Below are 23,540 nucleotides of genomic sequence, written 5' to 3' on the forward strand. Positions count from 1 at the left end.
ATTGGTAAAGGGAACCTCTCAGGTGCCATATGCAGCCAGAAGCACAATCAGTTCTGGGTGCACATTGCTAATCCCTGCCTAACTGTCCCTATATCTAGTAGTATAGATGAAGGGATCTTTAGAAAAAGTATTTCTAAAGATTTTATCATATGCTAATGAGCACGGGAACTAGTCCCTAGGATGTTATTTCCTCCCACTAGCCACCCTCTTAGCATGTTAGCACACCCATAGGACATACTATTATGCTATTCAATGCAGCATCACCAGCGGTGCAGTGCGTACCTGAGTTCGCTGTGACCGCACTTCTAAATGCCGGGCACTTGCGGTCATGTGCAGTATGAAACCAGATGTATGCGTCCCGGCTTCAGACAGGTCTAGTGCATATGACTGGAAGTGCCAGGATAGTCAGCTCAGCGTTCACCACGGACACTAGTACACGTATCACCGCTGGTCATGCTGCATTGAATAGCATGTTAGTACACCCCTGTGGAAGTGCAAACATGCTAAGAGGGCGGACTAGTCGGGGGATAAAACGCTCAAGGGACAAGTCCCTGCACTCAATAGCATATGATTTAAGATCTTTTAAATACTCTTTCTAAAGATCTCTTTATCTTTGCTAGTGTACACCATGTTCCAAATTATTATGCAAATTGGATTTAAGTGTCATATCGATTTATTTTTTTTGTTTTTCAATGAAACTCATTGATGGTGTTGTGTTTCAGGGTTCTTTGGATCACTGACATCAATCTCCGATACCTGTGATAATTACTTTGCCAGGTGAGCCCAATAAAAGGAAAACTGGATGTTCCACAATATTAAGCAGGTCACAGTTTTCAAGTAACATGGGAAAGGAAAAGGATCTCTCTGCTCCCGAAAAGCATCAAATAGTGCAATGCCTTGGACAAGGGATGAAAACATTAGATATTTCACAAAAACTTAAGCGTGATCACGTACTGTGAAGAGATTTGTGGCTGATTCTGAGCACATACGTGTTCGTGCTGATAAAGGCAGAATGAGGAAAGTTTCTGCCAGGTAAGTCCATCGGATTAAGAGAGCAGCTGCTAAAAAGCCATTACAAAACAGCAAACAGATATTTAAAGCTGCTGGTTCCTCTGGAGTCCCTCGAACCTCAAGGTGTAGGATCCTTCAAAGGCTTGCTGTGGTGCAGAAACCTACAATTCGGCCACCCCTAACCAGTGCTCACAAGCAGAAACGGTTCCAGTAGGCCCAGACATACATGAAGACTAATTTTTAAACAGTCTTGTTTACTGATGAGTGTCGAGCAACCCTGGATGGTCCAGACGGATGGAGTAGTGAGTAGTTGATAGTTGGTGATTGGCCACCCTGTCCCAACAAGGCTGCGACATCAGCAAGGAGGTGGAGGAGTCATGTTTTGGGCCAAAAGCATGGGGAGACAGCTAGTAGGCCCCTTTAGGGTTCCTGAATGTATGAAAATGACCTCTGCAAAGCAGGGCTATGGAGTCAGAGTTGGAGACTCTGAGTCGGAGTTCATTTTGGTGGAGTTGGTATAAAATACTCCGACTTCTAAAATATATAATAAATTGGGTACAGGAGTTCAATGCAGAATGTGCTGAATATATTTTCATAGGAATTTGGGAAAGTTATGAAATGTCCTATAAATGTCTGTTCTATTCCTGATCTAAGGCTACATTCACATACAGCGTTTTTGCTGCATATTTTGAGGATACGTTTTTTTTCAGCTGTGAAACCAGATCAGCTTTTTAAAAAACCGCATCACATGAAAGGTTTTTAAGCTTTTAGATAATGTTTTCAATAGCAAAAGCAGATTAGAAAATGCCACACAAACTGACATGCTCATTCTTTGTGAGGATCCGTTTTTGAGCCCAAAAACGGATCCTCAAAACTATGTGTCTGAATGTCATATCTTGAAACCCATTGACTTTGCTGGGATGCCCAGAGTCACTGCATTTCATTGCAAAAAACGGATCCGCAAAAACGGTGTGTGTGAATGTATGTAGCCTGAGTATCTAGGCTTTGTCTTAGCTGAGATAAGTCTGTGTGCACCAGTGAAGCTCCTCCTCTACAGGCAAGGGTAAAAAGTAACCACACTCAGAAAAGAAGGAAAGCCGCACTCATCTCAGGATTTCTACAGTGAACAGGACACAAGATTAAGGTCATTACTTCTTTTTTTCCAAAACGTTTTTTATTGATTTTTCAAATTTGTAAAAATATGACAAGTATCATTGCAAAAGAAGAACATTCGTCTGACAAAATGTGACATAGAGGTGGGTGATACCCCAATTTGGAGTTCCATGTTGCTGTTCGATTTAAGATAGTATACAGTAACATTAAACCAAAACATAGGTAATGAAATATAATATAACATATGCAATACAATTCGTTAAATCTCTGTGTCGTCCCTGAATGATTTCAATTTTGCTAGCGTGTCTTGGTATTCCCAACCGTCTCGTCTCCCCCTCCCGCCAGAGCCCCCTCCTAGGTGATTCTCAGTTTACCCAGGCTGTCCTGAATATCGCTCAGGATATACCACTCTGAGTGAACAAAAGGTGCCATCAGGTTAATTATTTCTCCCTGTGTGAATTGGCTTTCAATAAAATGTCTCCATCTCACAAAAAACTTGGCTGTCAACCCATCTTTATCCCTCTCCGCTTCTAGTTTTTCCCACCTCAGAAGGTTGTGTAGTTCGCCCACAACCTCCTTTATGGATGGGCCCTCCCTTTGAATCCAGTGTTTTAAGATGCAACGCTTAGCTATCATGGCTATGTCATGCATTATTGCGTATTTCCTCTTTTCCGGCGTGTTCGGTCCTCCTCCTACTCCTCCCTCAAAGGAGTGGAAAATCCACACCATTAAGTCTAGTTTGCTGAAAATTCCCCATGTTGACTGGGCAAATAGTCTGACTTGGTTCCAGAACCTAGCGATTGTCTCACATTCCCATAGCCCATGCAGCATATCCGTTTTTTCTTTTTGACACTTAGGACACCACCTATCCCTACCTGGTATGTTGAAACCTATAATGGCCCTATGTAGAATTCTGAATTGAGTGTCTCTCCATCTCTCATTGGTAATATGTTTCCGCACTTGTACCCATCCTCTCAGTATATCATCCACCACTTCTTCCCTTCCCAATTGTTTCCCCCACGCTTTTAAAGTCCGACTATCCTCCCGTGAGATAAGCACCCCCCTTAGCGATCGATAAATTTTAGAGACATTTATACTTGTTACATCACATTCCAGTAACTCATCAATCGAACTTCTGTTCAGCTCTCTTCCAACCACACCCAGGTCTCCTATTATTCCATGTTTCAATTGTTCATACTGGATGACATGTGAGCTATTAAGGTTGTACTTATCCAACACTTCCCGACCTGTCATCCACCTCCTGTCCTCCACATTCATAACATCTATCATTCTCCTGACTCCCCTCTCTTTCCATCTAGTAAATAGCTTGTTTTCTCGTCCCAGGGGAAAATTTGGGAATGCCCAGGGGTTCAAGTACTTGGACACTTTCCATGAGAGCCCCAGTTTTTTCCTTAACGACTTCCATGTTAGCATGGTGTCTCGGAATATAATTGAGTTCCTTATGTGCCCTTCAACCCTGGATAGTGGGGAGTGCAGAATGGACGTCAGATCCCACGGTGACGCATATTTAGTTTCCATCGCATGATCTGAGTGCCTACTCATTCCTCTCACCCAATCAATTACATGCCTCATGATACATACAAGATTATACCCTTGGACATCTGGAAAGTTTAGACCTCCCTCCTCTGCTGACTTCATCAGCGTACGCAGCTTTATTCTGGGTTTCCTTCCCCTCCACAGAAATTCTGTATACGCGGAGTTGAGCTTATTCACATCCTTTAGTTTTAGCAATAGCGGGATTGTCTGGAAGGGATACAGCAGCCTAGGAAAGCTCATCATTTTTATCAGGTGGCATCTTGCCAGTAATGGAAGTGGCAGACCTTTCCATCCCTTTAATTGAACTGTAATTTTCCTGATTAGCGGTCCATAATTCAAGTTATAGATTGTTTCCACCGATCTTCCTATATGCACTCCCAGGTATTTAATTGAAGATTGTGCTATAGGAATTCCACATAGACAGCCATCCCTTATTTGTCCCCCCATTGTCCCATGATGCCCCTTTAGGAACATGATCTCGCATTTTTTTTTGTTCAGTTTGAAACCGGAGAATGAGCCAAATTTTTCAATCAAGGCAAGAGTCTGTGGCAAATCCGCACCGGGGTCCCCCATATAAAGTATGATGTCATCAGCAAAAAGCGCTGTCTTTACTTCTGAACCCCTTATCTTGATTCCTTTAAAGCTATTTTGTCCCTGTAGTATTCTTGACAACGGCTCGATTGCCAGGTTGAATAAAAGAGGAGATAATGGGCAGCCCTGTCTTGTTCCCTTCATCAAAGGGAACACGTCTGATAGAAAGCCCGGAGTGTGTACCCTAGCTCCCGAGTTGGCATAAAGGTTTCTAATGTAAAGTCTCATCTTGCCTACAATCCCTATGGCCTCCATTACCCTGTCTAACCACCCCCAATTTACATTATCAAATGCTTTTTCTGCGTCAAGTGTAACTAGGGCAGGTCTAGCCCCTCCCTCAGTGAGACCCAGTCTAACCGCGTCTACCACTAGAATTGTCTTTCGGATATTGGTAACGGCATTTCTCCCCTTAATAAACCCCACCTGGTGATTCGTAATGATCCTAGGTAAGATCTCGGCCAGTCTATTAGCCATGATCTTGGACATAATTTTTAAATCCTGATTTATGAGCGATATAGGTCTATAACTAGAGGGATCATCCAGGTCCTTGGTTCCCTTGGGGAGTAATTTAATATATGCTATGTTGGAATTTTTGGGTATTTCCGCCCCTCCCAGGAAAGCATTAAAGACTGAGGTTAGATCCGGCGAGATCAGATCCTTCAGAGCCTTATAGAATTCACTATTGAAACCGTCAGGTCCCGGTGCCTTGTTGGTGTTAAGCTCCCCAATTGTTCTCATCACCTCCTCTACTGTGATATCTGCGTTTAAGGCACTCAAATCTTCCTCCGTCAAGCTAGGCATTTGGGCTTGTCTTAGCCACTCTGCCTCATCAGTCATGTCGTTATTCCCTGACCCATATAATTTTCTATAGTAATCTCCCAACAGTTTATTAATGTCCTTAGGATCCGTAGTCACCTCTCCCCCCTTTGTTTTCAGTTTAGAGATCACTGTCATCTTTCTGCTGCCCCTTGCCAGATTGGCCAACATCCTTCCCGCCTTGTTGCCAAACCTATGTAAGTCAACCTCCTTGTGCGACCAGAATAGTTGTTCCTTTTTTTTGGCCCATTCGTCAAATCCCTCTTTTGCCTCCAACCATCTGCCTTTTGTCATGGGAGATCTATTTGTCACATAATTTGTATATGCTACCCGTACTGCTTCACTATGGAAATTATAATTCTCATTGGTTTTCCGTTTGATCATGGCTGCGTACCCCACCAGACGGCCCCTTAGGACCGCTTTTGCCGTTTCCCAAAATATCACTGGGGACTCTCTATGTTCCTTATTGTCCTCTGCGAATTCTCCCCACCACTCCTGTAGCACCTTATGGAAATTATCTTGCCTGAGAAGGAACGATGGGAATCTCCATATGATATCTGTACCTCTCCTGAATTTCTCTCTAATGCCCAATCTCACCGGACTATGATCAGAGATCACCATATTCTCTATCACACAATCTTGCGTTCCACTCAGTAAGTCTTGCGAGATCCAGAACTGATCAATACGTGACCAGCTATCATGAGGGTGAGAGAAGTGTGTATACTCTCTGTCATGTGGGTGAGTTAGTCTCCAGATGTCTTTCAGTCCTACGTCTTCTAATGTTACATCCCTATTGTCTAAACTCCTGCCCACATTAGCTGTCCCCTCCTCGCCCCTCCTCCTATCTTCAGCTGAGTCTGGGACAGTGTTAAAATCGCCTCCCACTATAATGTTAGCCTCCCCATCTGCTAATATGGTGGCCTTTATGTCATCATGAAATGTGATTTGTTGTGAATTTGGGCCATAGACATTATAAATACTGAGTTTACCCGCTGGACTAACGATTGTTAAGTGCTGCCACCTTCCATGGTCGTCTGCCTCATGTGCCACTACCTCATGACTGAATTGTTTATTTATTAGAATCATAGTGCCCGCTTTTCTACCTTGTGCCGCTGCCCCGTAAACGGTGCCCACCCAATGTTTCTTCATGCGGAAAAAGTCCTCCCCCCCCAAGTGGGTTTCCTGTAATAAGGCAATGTCTGTCTTTAGTCTTTTCAGATGTCTCAATATCATTGCTCGTTTGTTAGGTGATCTCAGCCCTTTAACATTCCACGTAGTTATCTGTATCATGTTTACCTGGGTATTCTGCTTTTACTACTCCCTCCCCTATGGGCCCCTGCATCAAGGAAGACGAGATGTTCGACACTAGAATCACAGTTGGTACCACAAAATCGACACTCCCTTTCCCCACCTTGCAAATATAACAAATACAACAAAAAGCATGTAACTGTAAAACATAATTTCCCTTCCGAGAAATCCACGGCGCTTCCCGCCACGTTGGTGAGCTCCCCTATTCCTAGCCAAAATATGTAGCTCCCTAATCACCCCCCAAAAAATATATGTTCTATCCCCGGACTAACTTGAATAAGCCTTTGAAAATTATGCAAAAATTAGCACAGTATGTCAAAACCTCAGCAAGATTCTCCAGTCCTACTTATCTCTGACTCCAGGTAGCCATCAGTCCGCCCAGAACAGGCCCACTTCATTTGAATTTGGATGATGTTCCTGGACAAAGGAGAAAAAGAAAAAAAGAAAAAAAAAAGACCAAGGGGAGAGAAGATGGAGAAAGAAAGGAGAAGAACAAAAAAAAAAAAAAAAAGAGAGGGGGGGGGAAGAGGACCCAGACTTTGGGATGTTTTCCTCTCTTTTCTCCCTTCCCCCTCCTCCTCTCACCTCCCCAACCCTCTCTCTGTAATGCATCCTCCTCAACGCCTCTCCCTGTTTGGGAAGAGAAAAAAAAAAAACAGGCAAAAAAAGGAAAAACAATGAGCGAGTTCCAGTTCAGGTATCATGGTTTCTCTCCAAGGGTTGGTTCCTGTGTTCCAGGCGAGAATTATGCTCTCGACCCGGGCTTGGCCTCCTTTCCTCCCTGGTCTCGACTTGCTTTTGTCCCCCAAGACGTCCCACATCTCTTCCTGAGCTTGTGGGGGATCCTCTTCTATTATTCCCTTCTCCACTAGCTCCTTTTTCTTGCCTTTCTGACCTAGTCTTGTTGAGCTCTGCCATGAGAATGTTTTCTGCTTCTTTGTAGTCCTTGTAGTATACAAACGAGCCATTGGGGTTTCTAACTTTCAGTGTAGCAGGGTATAATAGCTGGCACTTTACTTTTTTGTTGTACAGAAATGAGCAAATTTTGGTAAATTCTTTTCTCCTTCTGGATACTTCCGCTGAATAATCCCCAAAAATTAGCAGTCTGTTGCCTTGATATTGTAGTGGACGCTTTCGTTCTCTAAAGGCCCTCAATATTTCCTCCTTATGCTTATAATCAAGGTACTTGACAATCACCTGCCTGGCTCTTATCGGGGTATTCTTGTTTGAGTTTTGGCCCTCTCCCTTATTAGCCTCCTGGTGTCTCAGTGGACCCACTCTGTGGGCTCTTTCAACTCTGAATTTCGCCTTTATGCCCAGGGCCTGCGGTAGCTCCCACTCGCATATATTATCCAACTGTCCAATCGACACAGACTCTGGCAACCCGACTATACGTAGGTTGTTTCGTCTCGATCTGTTTTCCAAATCGTCCGCTTTATCCTTCAAGTATTCATTAGATTTTGCTAGAGCTGCTATTTGCGCTTGCATAGCCAGTATTGTCTCCTCGGAGTCAGATATTCTCTGCTCTGATTCTGCCAGTCTAGATGCATGGGCATTTATCTGTTTTTGCATATTAGCTAATGATGTTTGTATGGCTGCCTCAATAGCCACTTTAAATCTCTTTTGACAAGTGTGATGTCACTTCTTCAGCCAGTTTTTTATAGTCCACATTAAGCTTTTGTGTGTACTTGTCTTGGCCTGCAGGTGGTGCTGTTTTCTTAGTTCTCTTTGTCTGGACTGGGCCACCACCTCCATCCCCCAATAGCTTGCAGGCTTGTGATGTTGGTGTAGTAAGCTGCTTTTTGTTTCCTTTGGAAGGGGTATTATTAATTCTTGCATTTGACTTCCTGTGAGTCTGAGTGGGATTAATCTCCCTGTACTGTTTGTCAGTTTCATCCTCCAACACTGCTGTGTCTCTGAGCTGCCCTGCTTTGCCTGCATCTTCTCTCCCCTCTGCCTCCATATCTCCTTCATCCTCCCATTGGGATCCACCGTCATCAGTCCCCTGCATCCACCTCTCTCCTGCTGTGTCCTCCTGTGACTCCTCGCTCATATCTTCCTTATCTCCTGTCTCCTCGCTCATATCTCCCTTATCTCTCCCCTTCCAGCTCTGTGTTTGCTTTTCTGTGTCTCTCACCATGCGTTCAGGCTCCTCCCCCATCAGGCTCGGCGCCATTATCTTATCTTCTCCTCTGTCCATATCAAAGCTTCTCCAGGCTGACTCACCGCTCCCAGAGCTTCTCAGGAGGTACCGTTCCATAGCTGTCTGCTTTAGGTAACCTCCTGTGCTGCTCTCTGTTTGGTGGCTCGTCCGGGGGGGTCTGTTTTTAGTCGGTTTCTGTGAGGGGTGGCAGGAGCTCTCCTCTAAGCTTCCACCTCAGCCAGGACAGGAACAGGAAGTCCCCAAGCATTACTTCTTAAAGCATACACTGTGTGCAGAATTATTAGGCAAATGAGTATTTTGATCACATGATAATTTTTATACCTTGTCCTACTCCAACTGTATAGGCTTGAGAGCCAACTACCAATTAAGTAAATCAGGTGATGTGCATCTCTATAATGAGGAGGGGTGCGGTGTAATGACATCAACACCCTATATAAGGTGTGCTTAATTATTAGGCAATTTCCTTTCCTTTGGCAAAATGGGTCAGAAGACAGATTTGACAGGCTCTGAAAAGTCCAACACTGTGAGATGTCTTGCAGATGGATGCAGCAGTCTTGAAATTGCCAAACTTTTGAAGCGTGATCACCGAACAATCAAGCGTTTCATGGCAAATAGCCAACAGGGTCGCAAGAAGCGTGTTGGGAAAAAAAAGGCGCAAATTAACTGCCCATGAATTGAGGAAAATCAAGCGTGAAGCTGCCAAGATGCCATTTGCCACCAGTTTGGCCATATTTCAGAGCTGCAATGTTACTGGAGTATCAAAAAGCACAAGGTGTGCCATACTCGGGGACATGGCCAAGGTAAGGAAGGCTGAAAAACCACCACCTTTGAACAATAAACATAAGATAGAACTCAAAGACTGGGCCAAGAAATTTATTAAGACTGATTTTTCAAAGGTTTTATGGATTGATGAAATGAAAGTGACTCTAGATGGGCCAGATGGATGGGCCAGAGGCAGAGGCTGGATCAGTAAAGGGCAGAGAGTTCCACTCCGACGCCAGCAAGGTAGAGGTGGGGTACTGGAATGGACTGGTATCATCAAAGATGAACTTGTGGGACCTTTTCAGGTTGAGGATGGAGTGAAGCTCAACTCCCAGACCTACTGCCAGTTTCTGGAAGACAACTTCAAGCAGTGGTACAGGAAGAAGTCGGTATCGTTCAAGAAAAACATGATTTTCATATTTTCATGCAGGACAATGCCCCATCACATGCATCCAACTACTCCACAGCGTGGCTGGCCAGTAAAGGTCTAAAAGATGAAAAAATAATGACATAGCCCCCTTGTTCACCTGATCTGAACCCCATAGAGAACCTGTGGTCCCTCATAAAATGTGAGATCTACAGGGAGGGAAAACAGTACACCTCTCGGAACAGCATCTGGAGGCTGTGGTGGCTGCTGCACGCAATGTTGATCGTAAACAGATCAAGCAACTGACAGAATCTATGGATGGTCGGCTGTTGACTGTCATCATAAAGAAAGGTGGCTATATTGGTCATTCATTTTTTGGGTTTTGTTTTTGCATACCAGAAATGTTTATTTGTAAATTTTGTGCAGTTATATTGGTTTACCTGGTGATAATAAACAAGTGAGATGGGATGAGTCTTTTAGGTTGATGGAGAACATAGTTGTTGGTCAATAATAAAAAAAATCCTCTAAAATACAACTTGCCTAATAATTCTGCACATAGTGTATTTAAACTTTCAATAAACTGTTCATAAATCAATAGTCCAGTATACTGTATGTGCTCCCTGTATGCTCGATGCTTGTTTGTTTTTTCTTTGAGCTCATGTACTTTTGGCTTCTATACAATATACATACAATATACAGGGAAAATACAGCAACAGGATTGATGAGGACTTATTGTATCATAAAAATTATTAAATGTCTGATGTTCACATTATTCTACAATACATTTTTCAGTTAAATATAAGCAATATATGTGGGAGTCGGAGTCGGTGCAAGGGAAATTGAGGAGTCGGAGTCGCAGGTTTGGCTTACCGACTCCACAGCTCTGCTGCAAAGTATATAGAGTTTCTGACTGACAACTTTCTTCCATGGTACAAAAAGCAGAAACGTGCCTTCAGGAGCAAAATCATCTTCATGCATGACAATGCACCATCTCATGCTGCAAAGAATTCCTCTGTCATTGGCTGCTATGGGCATAAAAAGCAGATAAACTCATGGTGTGGCCACCATCTTCCCCTGACCTCAAACCTATAGAGACCCTTTGGAGTATCATCAAACAAAAGATCTATGAGGGTGGGAGGCAGTTCACATCAAAACAGCAGCTCTGGGAGGCTATTCTGATATCATGCAAAGAAATTCAAGCAGAAACTCTCCAAAAATTCACAAGCTCAATGGATGCAAGAATTGTGAAGGTGATATAAAGAAGGGTTCATATGTTAACGTGTAACTTGGCCTGTTAAGGATGTTTTGGAGTTAAATAGCTTATTATTTCAGTGAATGTGACCTACTAATGGTGCAAATTCCACGAATGAGCATTTTCAGTTCTTTCAAACACATAAAATGTTTAGAAACTCTGCTGTGCCTAATAATTTGGAACAGGGCATTTTGAGTTTTTCTTAATTTTGAAGATTATAGTATCATTGGGAGTTTCTTCAATAAAATTTGATGTATAATCTAACGGGTGATGACTTTTATTAGACTAAATGTCATTTGCACTGACCATGTAGGAAAATCAGAGATAAATATCGTTTGCATAATAATTTGGAAAATGGTGTATACAGGGACAATTAGGCAGGGAATAGCAATAGGCACCCAGAACTGCTCGTCATTCTGGGTGTATGTTGAACTTGACAGGTTCCCTTTAATGGCGCTCTCCGTCTCCAATGGCAATGTAGTAGTGGAAAAATGGGAATCCATCCAAGATTTCAATAAAAATAGTTTATTAAAATTAATAAAATACAATGAAATGCATTATGCTGTGAGCCAGCCTTCTTCAGGCATATAACTCAATTTATTTTACTCACTTTTATAGCTCCACTAATTCCACAGCTTTACAGACAATATCACCACTGTCCCAAGTGGGGCTCACAATATACATTACCAATCAAGTATTTGGAGTGTGGGAGGAAACCAAAGGAATCACGGGCAGAACATACAGATTCCTTGCTGATGGCGTCCTTCTGTCAAGGTAGAGATTTTAGGTAAAGATAGCTAATGGTATCTTCATACAGGGAATCCAGAGACAGTGCCGTATTAGCTGTATATCAGTGCCGATATATCAATGTATCAGACAATGAACACACAGACATGTTCTCTCCTTCAGCCAGCGTCATCAACTGAGCTCGTGTATTTTGAAAAAACTTAATTATACAGAAAAGCTTCTTCAGCCTTGAAGCTAAATAGGGAGTATTTCACTCCTTAATTTCTCACAGCATGTTGTAAAACACATCTTTGTTTCTTGTACATTCTTTCTGTGCGAACTCTACTGATAAGACTTTGCAGCTTCACATTCTGGCTTCATTATCTTTGGTTAACTCCTTCATGACTATACAGCTTAGAATTATATTATGGGTCTATGTGATGGCTACATAGACAGACAGATTATTATGCAACTACATCTATATTTTGATTATTTACATACACAGATATTCTTATTACGTTTGAACAAACAAGCTACAGCTCAGGCCACCTTCACACTTCTAGAAATCTGACTGAAACAATTGAAGAAATGTCTGTTTTCTTGTGTGCAAATACTATGGTGTCTAAAAAGATTTAAGTTACGGATATGTTTTTTCTGTGTGAGTTTTTGGATTTATAATCAGATGTTACCTTTACCGATAATACTTTCCACATAAAGAACTTTAAAATGGCTTCTTTTCTCCTGTGTGAATTCTTTGATGTCCGTTAAGATCTTATTTCCCACATTCTGAAAATGGCTTCTCTCCAGTGTGAGTTCTCATGTGTTCAACTAAAGAGCTTCTGTGAGCAAAGCATTTCTCACATTCTGAACAGGAAAATGGCTTCTCCCCAGTGTCAGTTCTCATGTGTTCAACTAAAGAGCTTCTGTGAGCAAAGCATTTCCCACATTCTGAACATGAAAATGGCTTCTCCCCAGTGTGACCTTTTATATGCCTATCAAGCTGTGATTTATGAATAAAATCTTTCCCACATTCTGAACATGAAAAAGCCTTCACCCCGGTGTGAGTTTTTATATGCCGATCAAGCTGTGATTTCCGAATAAAACATTTCCCACATTCTGAACAGGAAAATGGCTTCTCCCCTGTGTGAGATTTTATATGCCGATCAAGATGATATTTACGAATAAAACATTTCCCACATTCTGAACAGGAAAATGGCTTCTCCCCTGTGTGAGTTTTTATATGCCGATCAAGTATGGATTTCCACCAAAAAAATTTCCCACATTCTGAACATAAAAGTGGCTTCCTCGTGTGACTTTTTATATGCTTATCAAGGTGTGTCCTCCATCTAAAACATCTCCCACATTCTGAACATGAAAATGGCTTCTCCCCAGTGTGACTTTTTATATGCTTATCAAGCTGTGATTTCTGAATAAAATCTTTCCCACATTCTGAACATGAAAAAGCCTTCACCCCGGTGTGAGTTTTTATATGCCTATCAAACTGTGATTTCTCAATAAAATCTTTCCCACATTCTGAACAGGAAAATGGCTTCTGCCTTGTGGGAGTTTTTATATGCTGATCAAGCTGTGATTTCCGAATAAAACATTTCCCACATTCTGAACATGAAAATGGCTTCTGCCCCGTGTGAGTTCTTATATGCCGATCAAGATGTGATTTACGAATAAAACATTTCCCACATTCTGAACAGGAAAATGGCTTCTCCCCTGTGTGAGTTTTTATATGCCGATCAAGGTGTGTCCTCCATCTAAAACATCTCCCACATTCTGAACATGAAAATGGCTTTTCCCTCATGTGAGCTTTTATATGCTCATCAAACTGTGATTTCTGAATAAACCATCTCCCACATTTTGAACACGAATACAGCTTCTCGCTTGTGTGAGTTCTTTGTTGCTGATCCCCCCTCGTGTGGCTTTTATTTTGGTGAACATTCTGGGTTGAATCAGGAGATTGTGTTGAAGCATCAGATGATGGATCTTGGGTGTGAACAGCTGAGGATAGATCTGGGATAATGATATGCTCTTCGGCTGTATTCTGTATAATGCCACAATCTTCTGTCAAAACAATACAACAGATTTTGTAAATTTTAAAACACTATTACTTTAAAACTTGGTCTTCACTGGTAAACTCAGGCCCCTGACTGCAGTATCCTTGTGGCACCCAGATAGTGATGGTCTTATTACCAAGACGACTCTAGTACAATTCCATATAGAAATCACATAGAAATTAGTTAATATTGATTATATCCAGAATGTCATACCTGGCACCACAAGCACAGTGTCCATGGCTGCCTTATATAAGGCGATATAAGAGGAATTATTCTTTATGATGCCAGAAACCTGAGTGAGTGGCGAGACCAGAGCAATAACCATCCCTGAACCCCAGTACCAAGTGAGGGAAAAACTAACCCAGTCTTTAAATAAACAGTCCTTTTATGGACGGAGATTGGTCAGCACCATATAGCGCAACAATTATTTAAAGGGGTTATCCGGCTTTTATTATTTTCCTATTGGGCTACATTGGGGCAGGTAACTAGATAGTGACCACTTACCTGCCCTGCTGTGAGCCCCTCTTCCTTGGCTCAGAGTGGTCATGTTACCGCTCCTGTCGCGATTTTGCTGCTTCCGGTCATTTCATGTCAACATGGGCAGGACTATGTTGACATGCAAATCTGGGAACAGCATGTTGCCACCCTTCTGGGCGGGTATAGTGCATGGAGTCCCCTCTCCCCTTCCCTGCACCCTCTCACACATTCCCCCGCACCCCGTACTCTCCCCACAACCTCCCCCGGCACTGTAATGGGGCCCGTGAGCTGAGGGGTCTGGCAGCGGCTGCCACAGTGTCACTGCCAGCATCAGGCCTCCTGCTCAGGATCACACATTCAAATGTATAAGCATCACAAATGCCGATACATTTGAAAGCACTGATGAGATGCCGTATGTCCGTTCCGTTATTATGGAACATGTCCTATTCTGTTCCGTAATAACAGACCGTGACTCAATACAAGTCAATGGGCCCGCAAAATCCCTGGAAGCCGCACGAAAGCACTTCCGTGTGACCTCCGTCAGGTGCCCGTGCAGTCTGTGTCCCGCTCCCTGTCAGCCCCGCGGCTGCCCGCACTGCAGTATCAGCAGCTTCTCACACAGCACTGCGGGCAGCCGCGGGGATGACTAGCGCTAGTGTCAGGAGGTTAGATGAGATCACTACCTGCTGTGACGATCTCCTGCACTCCTGGCGTCAGCGCTGCCACTGCCTTCTATGCCCGCCACGTTCTCACGTCACGTCTCGCGGGCAGCACGAGACTGTCACTAGCGATGACGTCACAGGCTCCCTCGATACTGCTGAGAACGCGGCGGGCAATGGAAGTCACTGACAGCGCTGACGTCAGGCGTGCAGGAAATCGTCACAGCAGGTAATGATCTCATCTAACCTCCTGACAGCAGTGCTCGTCATCCCCTGCAGTGACCTGAGCTGACCTATTGATGTTAGCTCAGGTCACTGCACTACTCTCCCAGCCAATGGGGAACATTCTGTTCTTCATTGACTGGGACAGTGACTATGGTATGGATCGCCGTGGGTCCCCCTTATTGGATTACGCCGGACCCGGATTTGATTGTTCTTTTCAATAAATTGGTGAAAGAGGGAATGTTTTGGGGAGTGTTTTTTCAAATAAAACTTTTTTTGTAGTCTATTTTTTTTTATTATTGACTGGGTTTGTGATGTCGGGTATCTGATAGACGCGTGACATCACTAACCCCTGGGCCTGATGCCAGGTGACATTACACATCTGGCAGCAACCCCAAATATTACCCCGTTTGCCACCGCATCAGGGCAATGGGATGAGTTGGGGCAAAGCGCCAAGATTGGCACATCTAATGGATGCGCCACTTCTGGGCCGGCTGCAGCCTATTTTTAGGCTGGGGCGTGTCCAATAACAGTGGACCTCCCTACTCTGAGAATACCAGACCACAGCTGTCTGCTTTACCTTGGCTGGTGATCCAATTTGGGGGGGACCCCGTGTTTTTTGTTTTAAATTATTTATTTAATTTAAAATAACAGCGTTGGGTGCCCTCTGTTTTGGATTACCAGCCAAGGTGAAGCTGCCAGCTGTGATTTGCAGGCTGCAGCCATCTGCTTTACCCTACCTGGCTACAAAAGATAGGTGGACCCCACGTCGGGTTTTTTTAAATTATTTATTTATTTTTTGGCTAAATACAAGGCTAAGCACCCTTTAGTGTCACATGAAAGTCACTAAAGAGTGCCAGCTTAGAATATGCAGGGGGGTTGGACATTATATATGTCTTTCTCATTTATCTATCTATCCCTCTATCTCTATATCTATCTATCCATCTCTATATCTACTCATCTATTTATCTTTCTGGCGGCTTCCGTTTTTTGCGGTACGCAAAAAAAAAAAACGGAAGGCACGCAGATGACACATGGACCGTATACAGAATGGAACAGATGTCACACGGATGCATTCGTGAAAAAAAAACAGACCGTTTTTTGCGGACAGCAAAAATGGAAGTCATGTGAATGTAGTCTACATGTGTTCCCTATGGGGGTAGGGGTCGGTACAGAATGATGGTGGGCGGGGTCGGTGCAGAACGCCATGTGTGTGTGTGTGTGTGGGGGGGGGGGGTTGCAGAGCCCAATGTGGTGTGGGGTGCAGAGCCCAATGTGGTGGGGGGGGTGCAGAGCCCAATGTGGTGGGGGGGGGTGCAGAGCCCAATGTGGTGGGGGGGGTGCAGAGCCCAATGTGGTGGGGGGGGGTGCAGAGCCCAATGTGGTGGGGGGGGTGCAGAGCCCAATGTGGTGGGGGGGGTGCAGAACCCAATGTGGTGGGGGGGGTGCAGAACCCAATGTGGTGGGGGGGGTGCAGAGCCCAATGTGGTGGGGGGGGGTGCAGAGCCCAATTGGGGGGGGGGGGTGCAGAGCCCAATGTGGTGGGGGGGGGGGGGTGCAGAGCCCAATGTGGTGGGGGGGGGGGTGCAGAGCCCGATGTGGTGGGGGGTGAAGAGCCCAATGTGGTGGGGGTGCAGAGCCCAATGTGTGTGTGAGGGTGCAGAGCCCAATGTGTGTGTGAGGGTGCAGAGCTCTATGTGGTGGGGGGTGCAGAGCCCGATGTGGGGCGGTTATTTCCAATGCTGTAGTGATGAGAGGTCAGTGATGGGCAGAATATTGACAGGGAATGAGTGTGCAGGGGGCGGGGCTGGACACTGAGGCCAGGCGGTGGCAGCTCTGACTGTGAGGTTTAGCACAGGAAGAGGTCAGTTCGCTGAAGCTGAATGTAAACAAAGAGCTTCAGAGACTAAAGGGATAATTCAAGAGGAACAAAAGTTAGAAAACAAAAAATAACAATGTAGGGGTGTTTTATATGACAATACAGCACAGATTAGCTCACCAAAAATGTTTGAGTTTATGTCGGACAACTCCTTTAACTCTCATAAAAAGGCACAAAGGCCAGCGTACATGACAGTGCACAATTAAAGCTCCAGCCGCACTTCCGGCGAACTGCACCTGAAAGGGGGGACCATCAAATTATTAACATAACCGCCAAGGAGGTGCAGAGTAGCTATACTGTGACTTGATCCCCACCCAAAAGGAGCAGGGCCTTCTAGATCTCATCCTGAAGTCCCGACAGGAAAATATCAAGGCCTGTATCATTTAGGTGCTGTAAAATAGTGAGTTTATGGAGATTTGATTCATAAACTTGAATACATACATTCATATAATGTGTGTATTTCGCCCATCCCTTTAAGAGAGCCTGTGAGTTGAAATTTCTAACCAAAGTCTCTGACATGGTATAACCAAAGCCATCTGACATTGTTCATCAAAGCTGACAGCGTAGTGCTATATTCTATCTGGAATTTGAGCAAAGACCTGAAATTAGCATTGAGAGTCTTCTTAGTGTTACACTAAAGTCAAAGGGTCAGCGAGCTTCAAAAGGGTCTATATATTTTACATTCTATGGTAAAGTGGTTTAGTTTTACAAGTCTCCACTGCGCAGGACGCTTATTCTGTAGTTTTTGGATCACGTGATATGACATAATGCATAACTAAAAATGATAGTTATCTCTTTACATGGTCTTACAAGAACTAAGGAGAATCAGGGGGTGGGGTTTGAATTATAAAAGCAGACCACACTTCAAAGGGTTAGAACGGGACCATTCTCCCCAGACGATCCAGAGAGAGGATGGCTTATCACAACATCACAGCTATGTAAGATAAATGAACTCTCTTTTTCTCTATCTTATCTATTTCTCTTCACTAACTAAAGCCAAGACATTATTTTTCTGTAATGACTAACTTTTATTGAATAAATCCACATATGTTTTTGCACCTATTTCGCTCCAATCATTAATATACTGGCTTAGCATATGTCACGTCAACCGTATTTTTTAACATATTTGGCGAGCATCAGCCTGAATGTTTGAGAGGCACAGCTGTTTTCTGTGTGTGGTGATTTTTTTTTCACACTGCCTTTCTGCTACGGGACCCTTTTTCTTACGTCATTCCCTGCCTTTTGTCCGATAAGGGGGGTCAGTGAGTAAAATATCTGTCCAAAGACTGCAGGAAAAGACGCACACTGTGTCTACATCACGGAACCTTGGAGAGGTTTGACGTTACATGCTGCACGGAGGTCGTATGTGTCGGGCCTTGACGGACATCTGAGGACTTCCAATCCAGGAGATCCCCAGGGTAATCCTTCTAGGACACAGAGGACCATCGACGATTGGAGCCATTCCAGGATGATCGACCCATAGACGATTGGAGTCATTCCAGGACAAGCATCACATATTGGTGAGATATGGATTTCATTCATGATTATTCTAGACAAAGTCATGTGGAGTATTTATTTGACCATACGCATACTGACGCACAGTTGTGGTCAAATCTGTACCGGCAATGTGAACTTGAGAATACTAAGTTAGATAAGAAGTTTTTTACTGTGAAACGGTTGCAGAAAAAGATACAAAATGTATTGGGTATGGTATACACTTACAACTCCATGGTGGGTGGGGCACAGCAGCCAGCACACACCATCTGCATGGTGACAGATACCCACATCACAGATGCAGAAACAGATTGTCCAAATTGTTCAATATTAGCAGAACATATCGAACATCTGGAGGATCAGTTGGAAACAAGAGCAGATGTAATATCAAAATTACGGAAAGATATTAAATATGTATCTGTTATTACAAGACAGAACAAAAAAGATGCCTCAGCAGCATCTGCCTCAGGTTCCGACATTCCGGAACGGCTGGATACAGCTGCTGACGAGAGTCTAAATGAGGAGGACCTGCGTAAAAAGAAGTTACATGACAAGGCAGCCCGTCTTAACATTAAAATCCATGACCAATTAATGAAAATCATTAAAGACATACCCAAATATGATGATAAAATGGACGCCTTCCATAATGCGGACATTTTTGAGTCACATTTGGATAAATATAATCTGACGAATGAACAGAGAAACAAGATATTCAGGGTATGGCTTCCCTCCCACATGGCAAAAAGGTTACAAACCACACCTAGGCCAGACGAACACGATGACCTGATCCATGACACAAAGGAAGATAGGCTGAGACAGTTAATTCTTTTTACCACAGGAGAGTCTACCCCAACAGTCGAATTGTTAGAAAACCTTAAAACATACATACAGGAGGATCCATTCGTATTTTTAGTGAAATTCGAACAAGGGTATCGTTTGATAATGGAAATCGGATCTGATCAAGAACCGACTTCCATGGTCAAGGCCTTTGTAAAGAAGTTTAAATATTTGGACCCTGCTTCATTCGAAATTGCTTCTAGGATCGACAATCTACAAGAGGCCACGTCATTTATTGATAGAATACGTAGACGAATGAAGCAAAATCAGGTAAAGTCAAAAATAGCCATGATAGAGGGGACCACTGACACATTAGTATCCCAGGAAAAACAGACCAAAAACAAAAGACCCGTGTTGAGTTCTAAAAACAAGAATTCAGGGGGGGGGGGGGGGGGGTAACAGAAAGAGCACAATCCACTGCTTTTTCTGTGGCCTACCCCGACATCTGAAGTGGGAATGCAGGAAATTCCTAAGGGCGGGAGCTGAGGAAAGGCTGGGTAAAGAAAATGGACTGATGCTAAACACATCCAATGCACCTCCCCCATCTTCAGCACCTCCACCTTCATACATGCCCACTCATACTGACAACAGAAATAACCAATCACCATATGCACCTCTGACCAGACAAATTAGGGAAATGATCATACAGGGATTGGATGGAAGGAGCAAGACACTTGCTGCTCTTCTCCCTTCTCCATCATCCTGACTAGCAAAGCCGGTGCCCAGGCTCCATCCACTGGAATTTGTTACTCGAGTTTCAATGGATAGCTGTGGTCGACCATTTTTAAAGGTAAATCTTGAAGGTCAGGAAGTAACATTTCTCCTTGATACAGGTGCGCAATTGAGCGTCACAAATGTTGATTTACATTTAAAGCCAGATTCGCCTGTATGTACAATTGTTGGTTTCAGTGGTAAAAATGGAACAAAGGTGACATTAGCGCAGGATGTTTCTTTGGAAATACCTGGTTTTTTTAAAACGAAAATGGATATTTGGTGTTGTCAGGATACTGAGAATATAATTGGCACTGATTTTATGGAAAAGGATGGCTGGATTATTGATTTGGGTAACAAAACAGTTTGGAAAGACTCTAACGGTTGTAAGGCAGTACTCATTGATCCAAATGAATATAGTCATGTCGGGACCATTTGTTTGACCGATGTAGTGTCAGCAGATCATTTGTGGCCTGAAACTGGTGGTTATGAAGTATTGACTGAGATAGTGCAACAGTTTCCTTCTTTATGGGCTCAGTACAGAAATGAGGTTGGAACGATGAAGGATGTTGTTGTTAAAATTGAAGGGAGGGATCCGCCTCCACAGCGTCAGTATAAGTTGCCCCCAGAGTCAGTTGCTCCGATGTCTAAAATTATTCAGGAATTGTTGGCTCAAGGTGTCATATGTAAGGCAAATTCTGTTTGTAACAATCCATTGTGGTGTGTTCTGAAAAGCGATGGTAGCTAACGGATGTTATTGGACTTGAGGATGTTCAATAAGTTTACTCCCAATGTTGCACCGATTGTAGCTAATACACATGACATGATGTCGAGATTGAATGCAAAGGCAAAGTATTTCTCAGTATTGGATATCAGTAATGGTTTCTTCAGTATACCGATTGAGAAAAGTTGTCAGTATAGGCTTGCATTTAATCACCTGGATCAACAATTCGTATGTTGTAGGCTTCCTCAAGGGGCTAGTATGTCGCCAAGCATTTTTCATCAGGCGCTAGCGAACGTTTTGTCGAAATTTTCTCGTCCAGAATGTTTATTGCAATATGTGGACGATATCTTGTTGAGTACAGAGGATGAGGAGTTGCACGTGACTCTACTTGCAGAATTGTTTGAGCTGCTGCATGATGCAGGTTTAAAACGGAATACCAAAAAGGTGAAGCTGATGCAGACTGAGGTCAGATTTTTAGGAGTTCTGCTAAGTCCAGGTAAACGGCGACCCCTACAGGACAGAATTGAGGCAATTGCATCCCTTCCAATTCCAACATCACACAAGGCACTAAGACATTTTTTAGGACTTGTAAATTACTCAAGGGATTTCATTGAAAATTTTGCTGACAAAGCCAGACCTTTGTATGATCTTTTAAATGGTGAAAATGATGATTATTTTGGTCCCTGGGGTGTCGAACAGGAAAAAGCCTTCACACAATTGAAACATGATCTACAACACTCACCTGCGTTAAGTATGGTTGAAAAGAACGCACCTTTTGCGCTTCAAGCACACACTTCAGAGACAAGCATCTCTGTGGTTTTGCTGCAGCTGCAAGGGGGGGAATGGAGAATCTTGGGTTACTTCTCTAAGCTTCTCTCACCTGTTGAGAGGGGGTTTGAGGTGTGTGCAAGACACCTGGTGGGAGTGTATTTTGCGATAAAAATCACTCAACACATCATCGGGTTCCAAAAGGTTATTCTCCAAACGCCACATTCCACACTGAAACTTCTCTTTGAGAAAAACATCCCAGGTGTGTCACATCAGAGATTTGCCCATTGGTTGCTCTCATTGTCTCCAAATCAAACTGAGGTAGATTATAAGGCCAAATATGTTCTTCCTCAATTGATGCAGTATGAAGGACAAACCCATGATTGCCTACAAACGTTCCATGAACCAAGTCCATCTCTCTTCAGACGACAGTCGGAAGACGCAGATGAACCTGTGTTTGTAGACGGTTCTAGATTTTTTCTGGAAGGACACTATCACACAGGATATGGAATTTTCTATTCCAAGCGAGGACAAGTGGTAAAACACAAGTTACCGAGTCATTTCTCAGCTCAAAGGGCAGAGATAGAAGCGGTAAGAATGGTCCTACAGCTGAATGAAGCTGATGATCAGACTCCAATGGTAATCTACAGTGATAGCTCCTATGTTGTCAGGTCCCTAACTGATTATCTGCCTGTCTGGGAGAGGAGAGGCTTTGTAGATTCCTCCAACAAGGCCTTGGTGCACAGCGATACTCTAAAATCAATTTTTGAGATGGCATCTAGGGCCCCAAATAGGTTTGCTATAGTAAAAGTCGCTGCACATAAAAGATCTGATGACGAGTTATCTGTAGGAAATGCAACCGCAGATGCTCTAGCCAAAGAAGCTGCCCTGACAGGAGAGGAAGTGTTTGACTCTGAACCTTCTGAGATTTCAGCGGTTCAAAGAATAGATACGTACATACCTTCATTTGCAGAAGAACATAGAAAAGATCCTTCTCTTGTTACTTCTCAGGATGATCCAAAGCCTCCTTTTATCTGTGAAAATGGGGTTTTGTGTCACAATTCAAATGGAGAATTGCGTCCCGTTGTACCAAAACATCTTCAGGTAGAATTCACTCGATACAACCATGAGAGTTTAGGTCACTTGGGTCAACAGAAATTGTTAGTCATTCTCAAGGAGAAATTTTATTGGGAAAAAATGGACGAAACAGTTCAAAGTGTTGTACTATCATGTCTCATTTGTGCCCAAATAAATCCAAGACCTAAAGGACAGAAGCCACCACTTCTACGAATCGCACCTGCAGATGGTCCATGGTCTACACTGCAGATAGACTATATTGGTCCTTTACCCTCAGGTAAACATGGTCTCAGGTATGCATTGATTGTGGTAGATGTGTTCTCAAAATGGGTAGAAATATTACCTGTTAGGAAAGATGATGCTTTGTCCACAGCAAGGGAATTGGTACAACATGTCTTTTGTACTTGGGGGATCCCAAGGATGATTACCTCCGCTCGAGGAAGCCATTTCACAGGTAAAATCATGCAAACTGCTTGTGCTATTCTAGGGGCACGACAGCAATTTCATGTCCCCTATCATCCACAATCAGCGGGAATTGTGGAAAGAATGAATAGAACTATCAAATCCAGAATTGCAAAGATGCTTTTGGACAAAGGTAACACTTGGGTTGACAAGGTACCCTTCATACTCATGAGTATAAGAGGTTCAATCTCTTCTACAACTCAATTCACTCCGTTTGAGTTGATGACGGGAATAAAAATGCCATTGTGGTTTCCACATGAGCCATTTTTATCCACTCCACAAAAAGATGCTATCTCAAGGTCCCAATGGTTGAGATCGCTACAGGAGAACCTGAAAGAGATTCTGCCATATGCGGCATCAAGAATGCAGAAAATGGAGCCACCCTATGAGTCCAAATTCAAGAAAGGTGCTCTAGTCATGATCAAAACCTTTCGCAAGAGTGGTCCATGGGAGTGTAATTGGGAAGGTCCGTTTGAAGTCCTTGAGACTATGGGACA

The 23,540-nt window shown here is 43.5% G+C and overlaps 2 protein-coding genes across 2 annotated transcripts in view; both read right to left on the reverse strand.

Moving 5' to 3' along the window:
* Positions 1-23,540, reverse strand: part of LOC142259334 (uncharacterized) — a 527,893-nt gene that overhangs the window by 151,419 nt on the left and 352,934 nt on the right. The window lies entirely within an intron of this gene.
* LOC142303543 (uncharacterized) overlaps positions 11,403-23,540 on the reverse strand; it is a 257,138-nt gene continuing 245,000 nt past the window's right edge. Inside the window, exon 13 of the mRNA XM_075344991.1 lies at positions 11,403-13,740. Coding sequence (XP_075201106.1) covers positions 12,440-13,740 — 1,301 coding nt within the window. The 3' untranslated portion in view covers positions 11,403-12,439. The remainder of the gene's footprint in view (positions 13,741-23,540) is intronic.

Source organism: Anomaloglossus baeobatrachus, chromosome 1 (genome assembly GCF_048569485.1).
Source record: "Anomaloglossus baeobatrachus isolate aAnoBae1 chromosome 1, aAnoBae1.hap1, whole genome shotgun sequence".
In the NCBI taxonomy this organism is placed as follows: Eukaryota; Metazoa; Chordata; class Amphibia; order Anura; family Aromobatidae; genus Anomaloglossus; species Anomaloglossus baeobatrachus.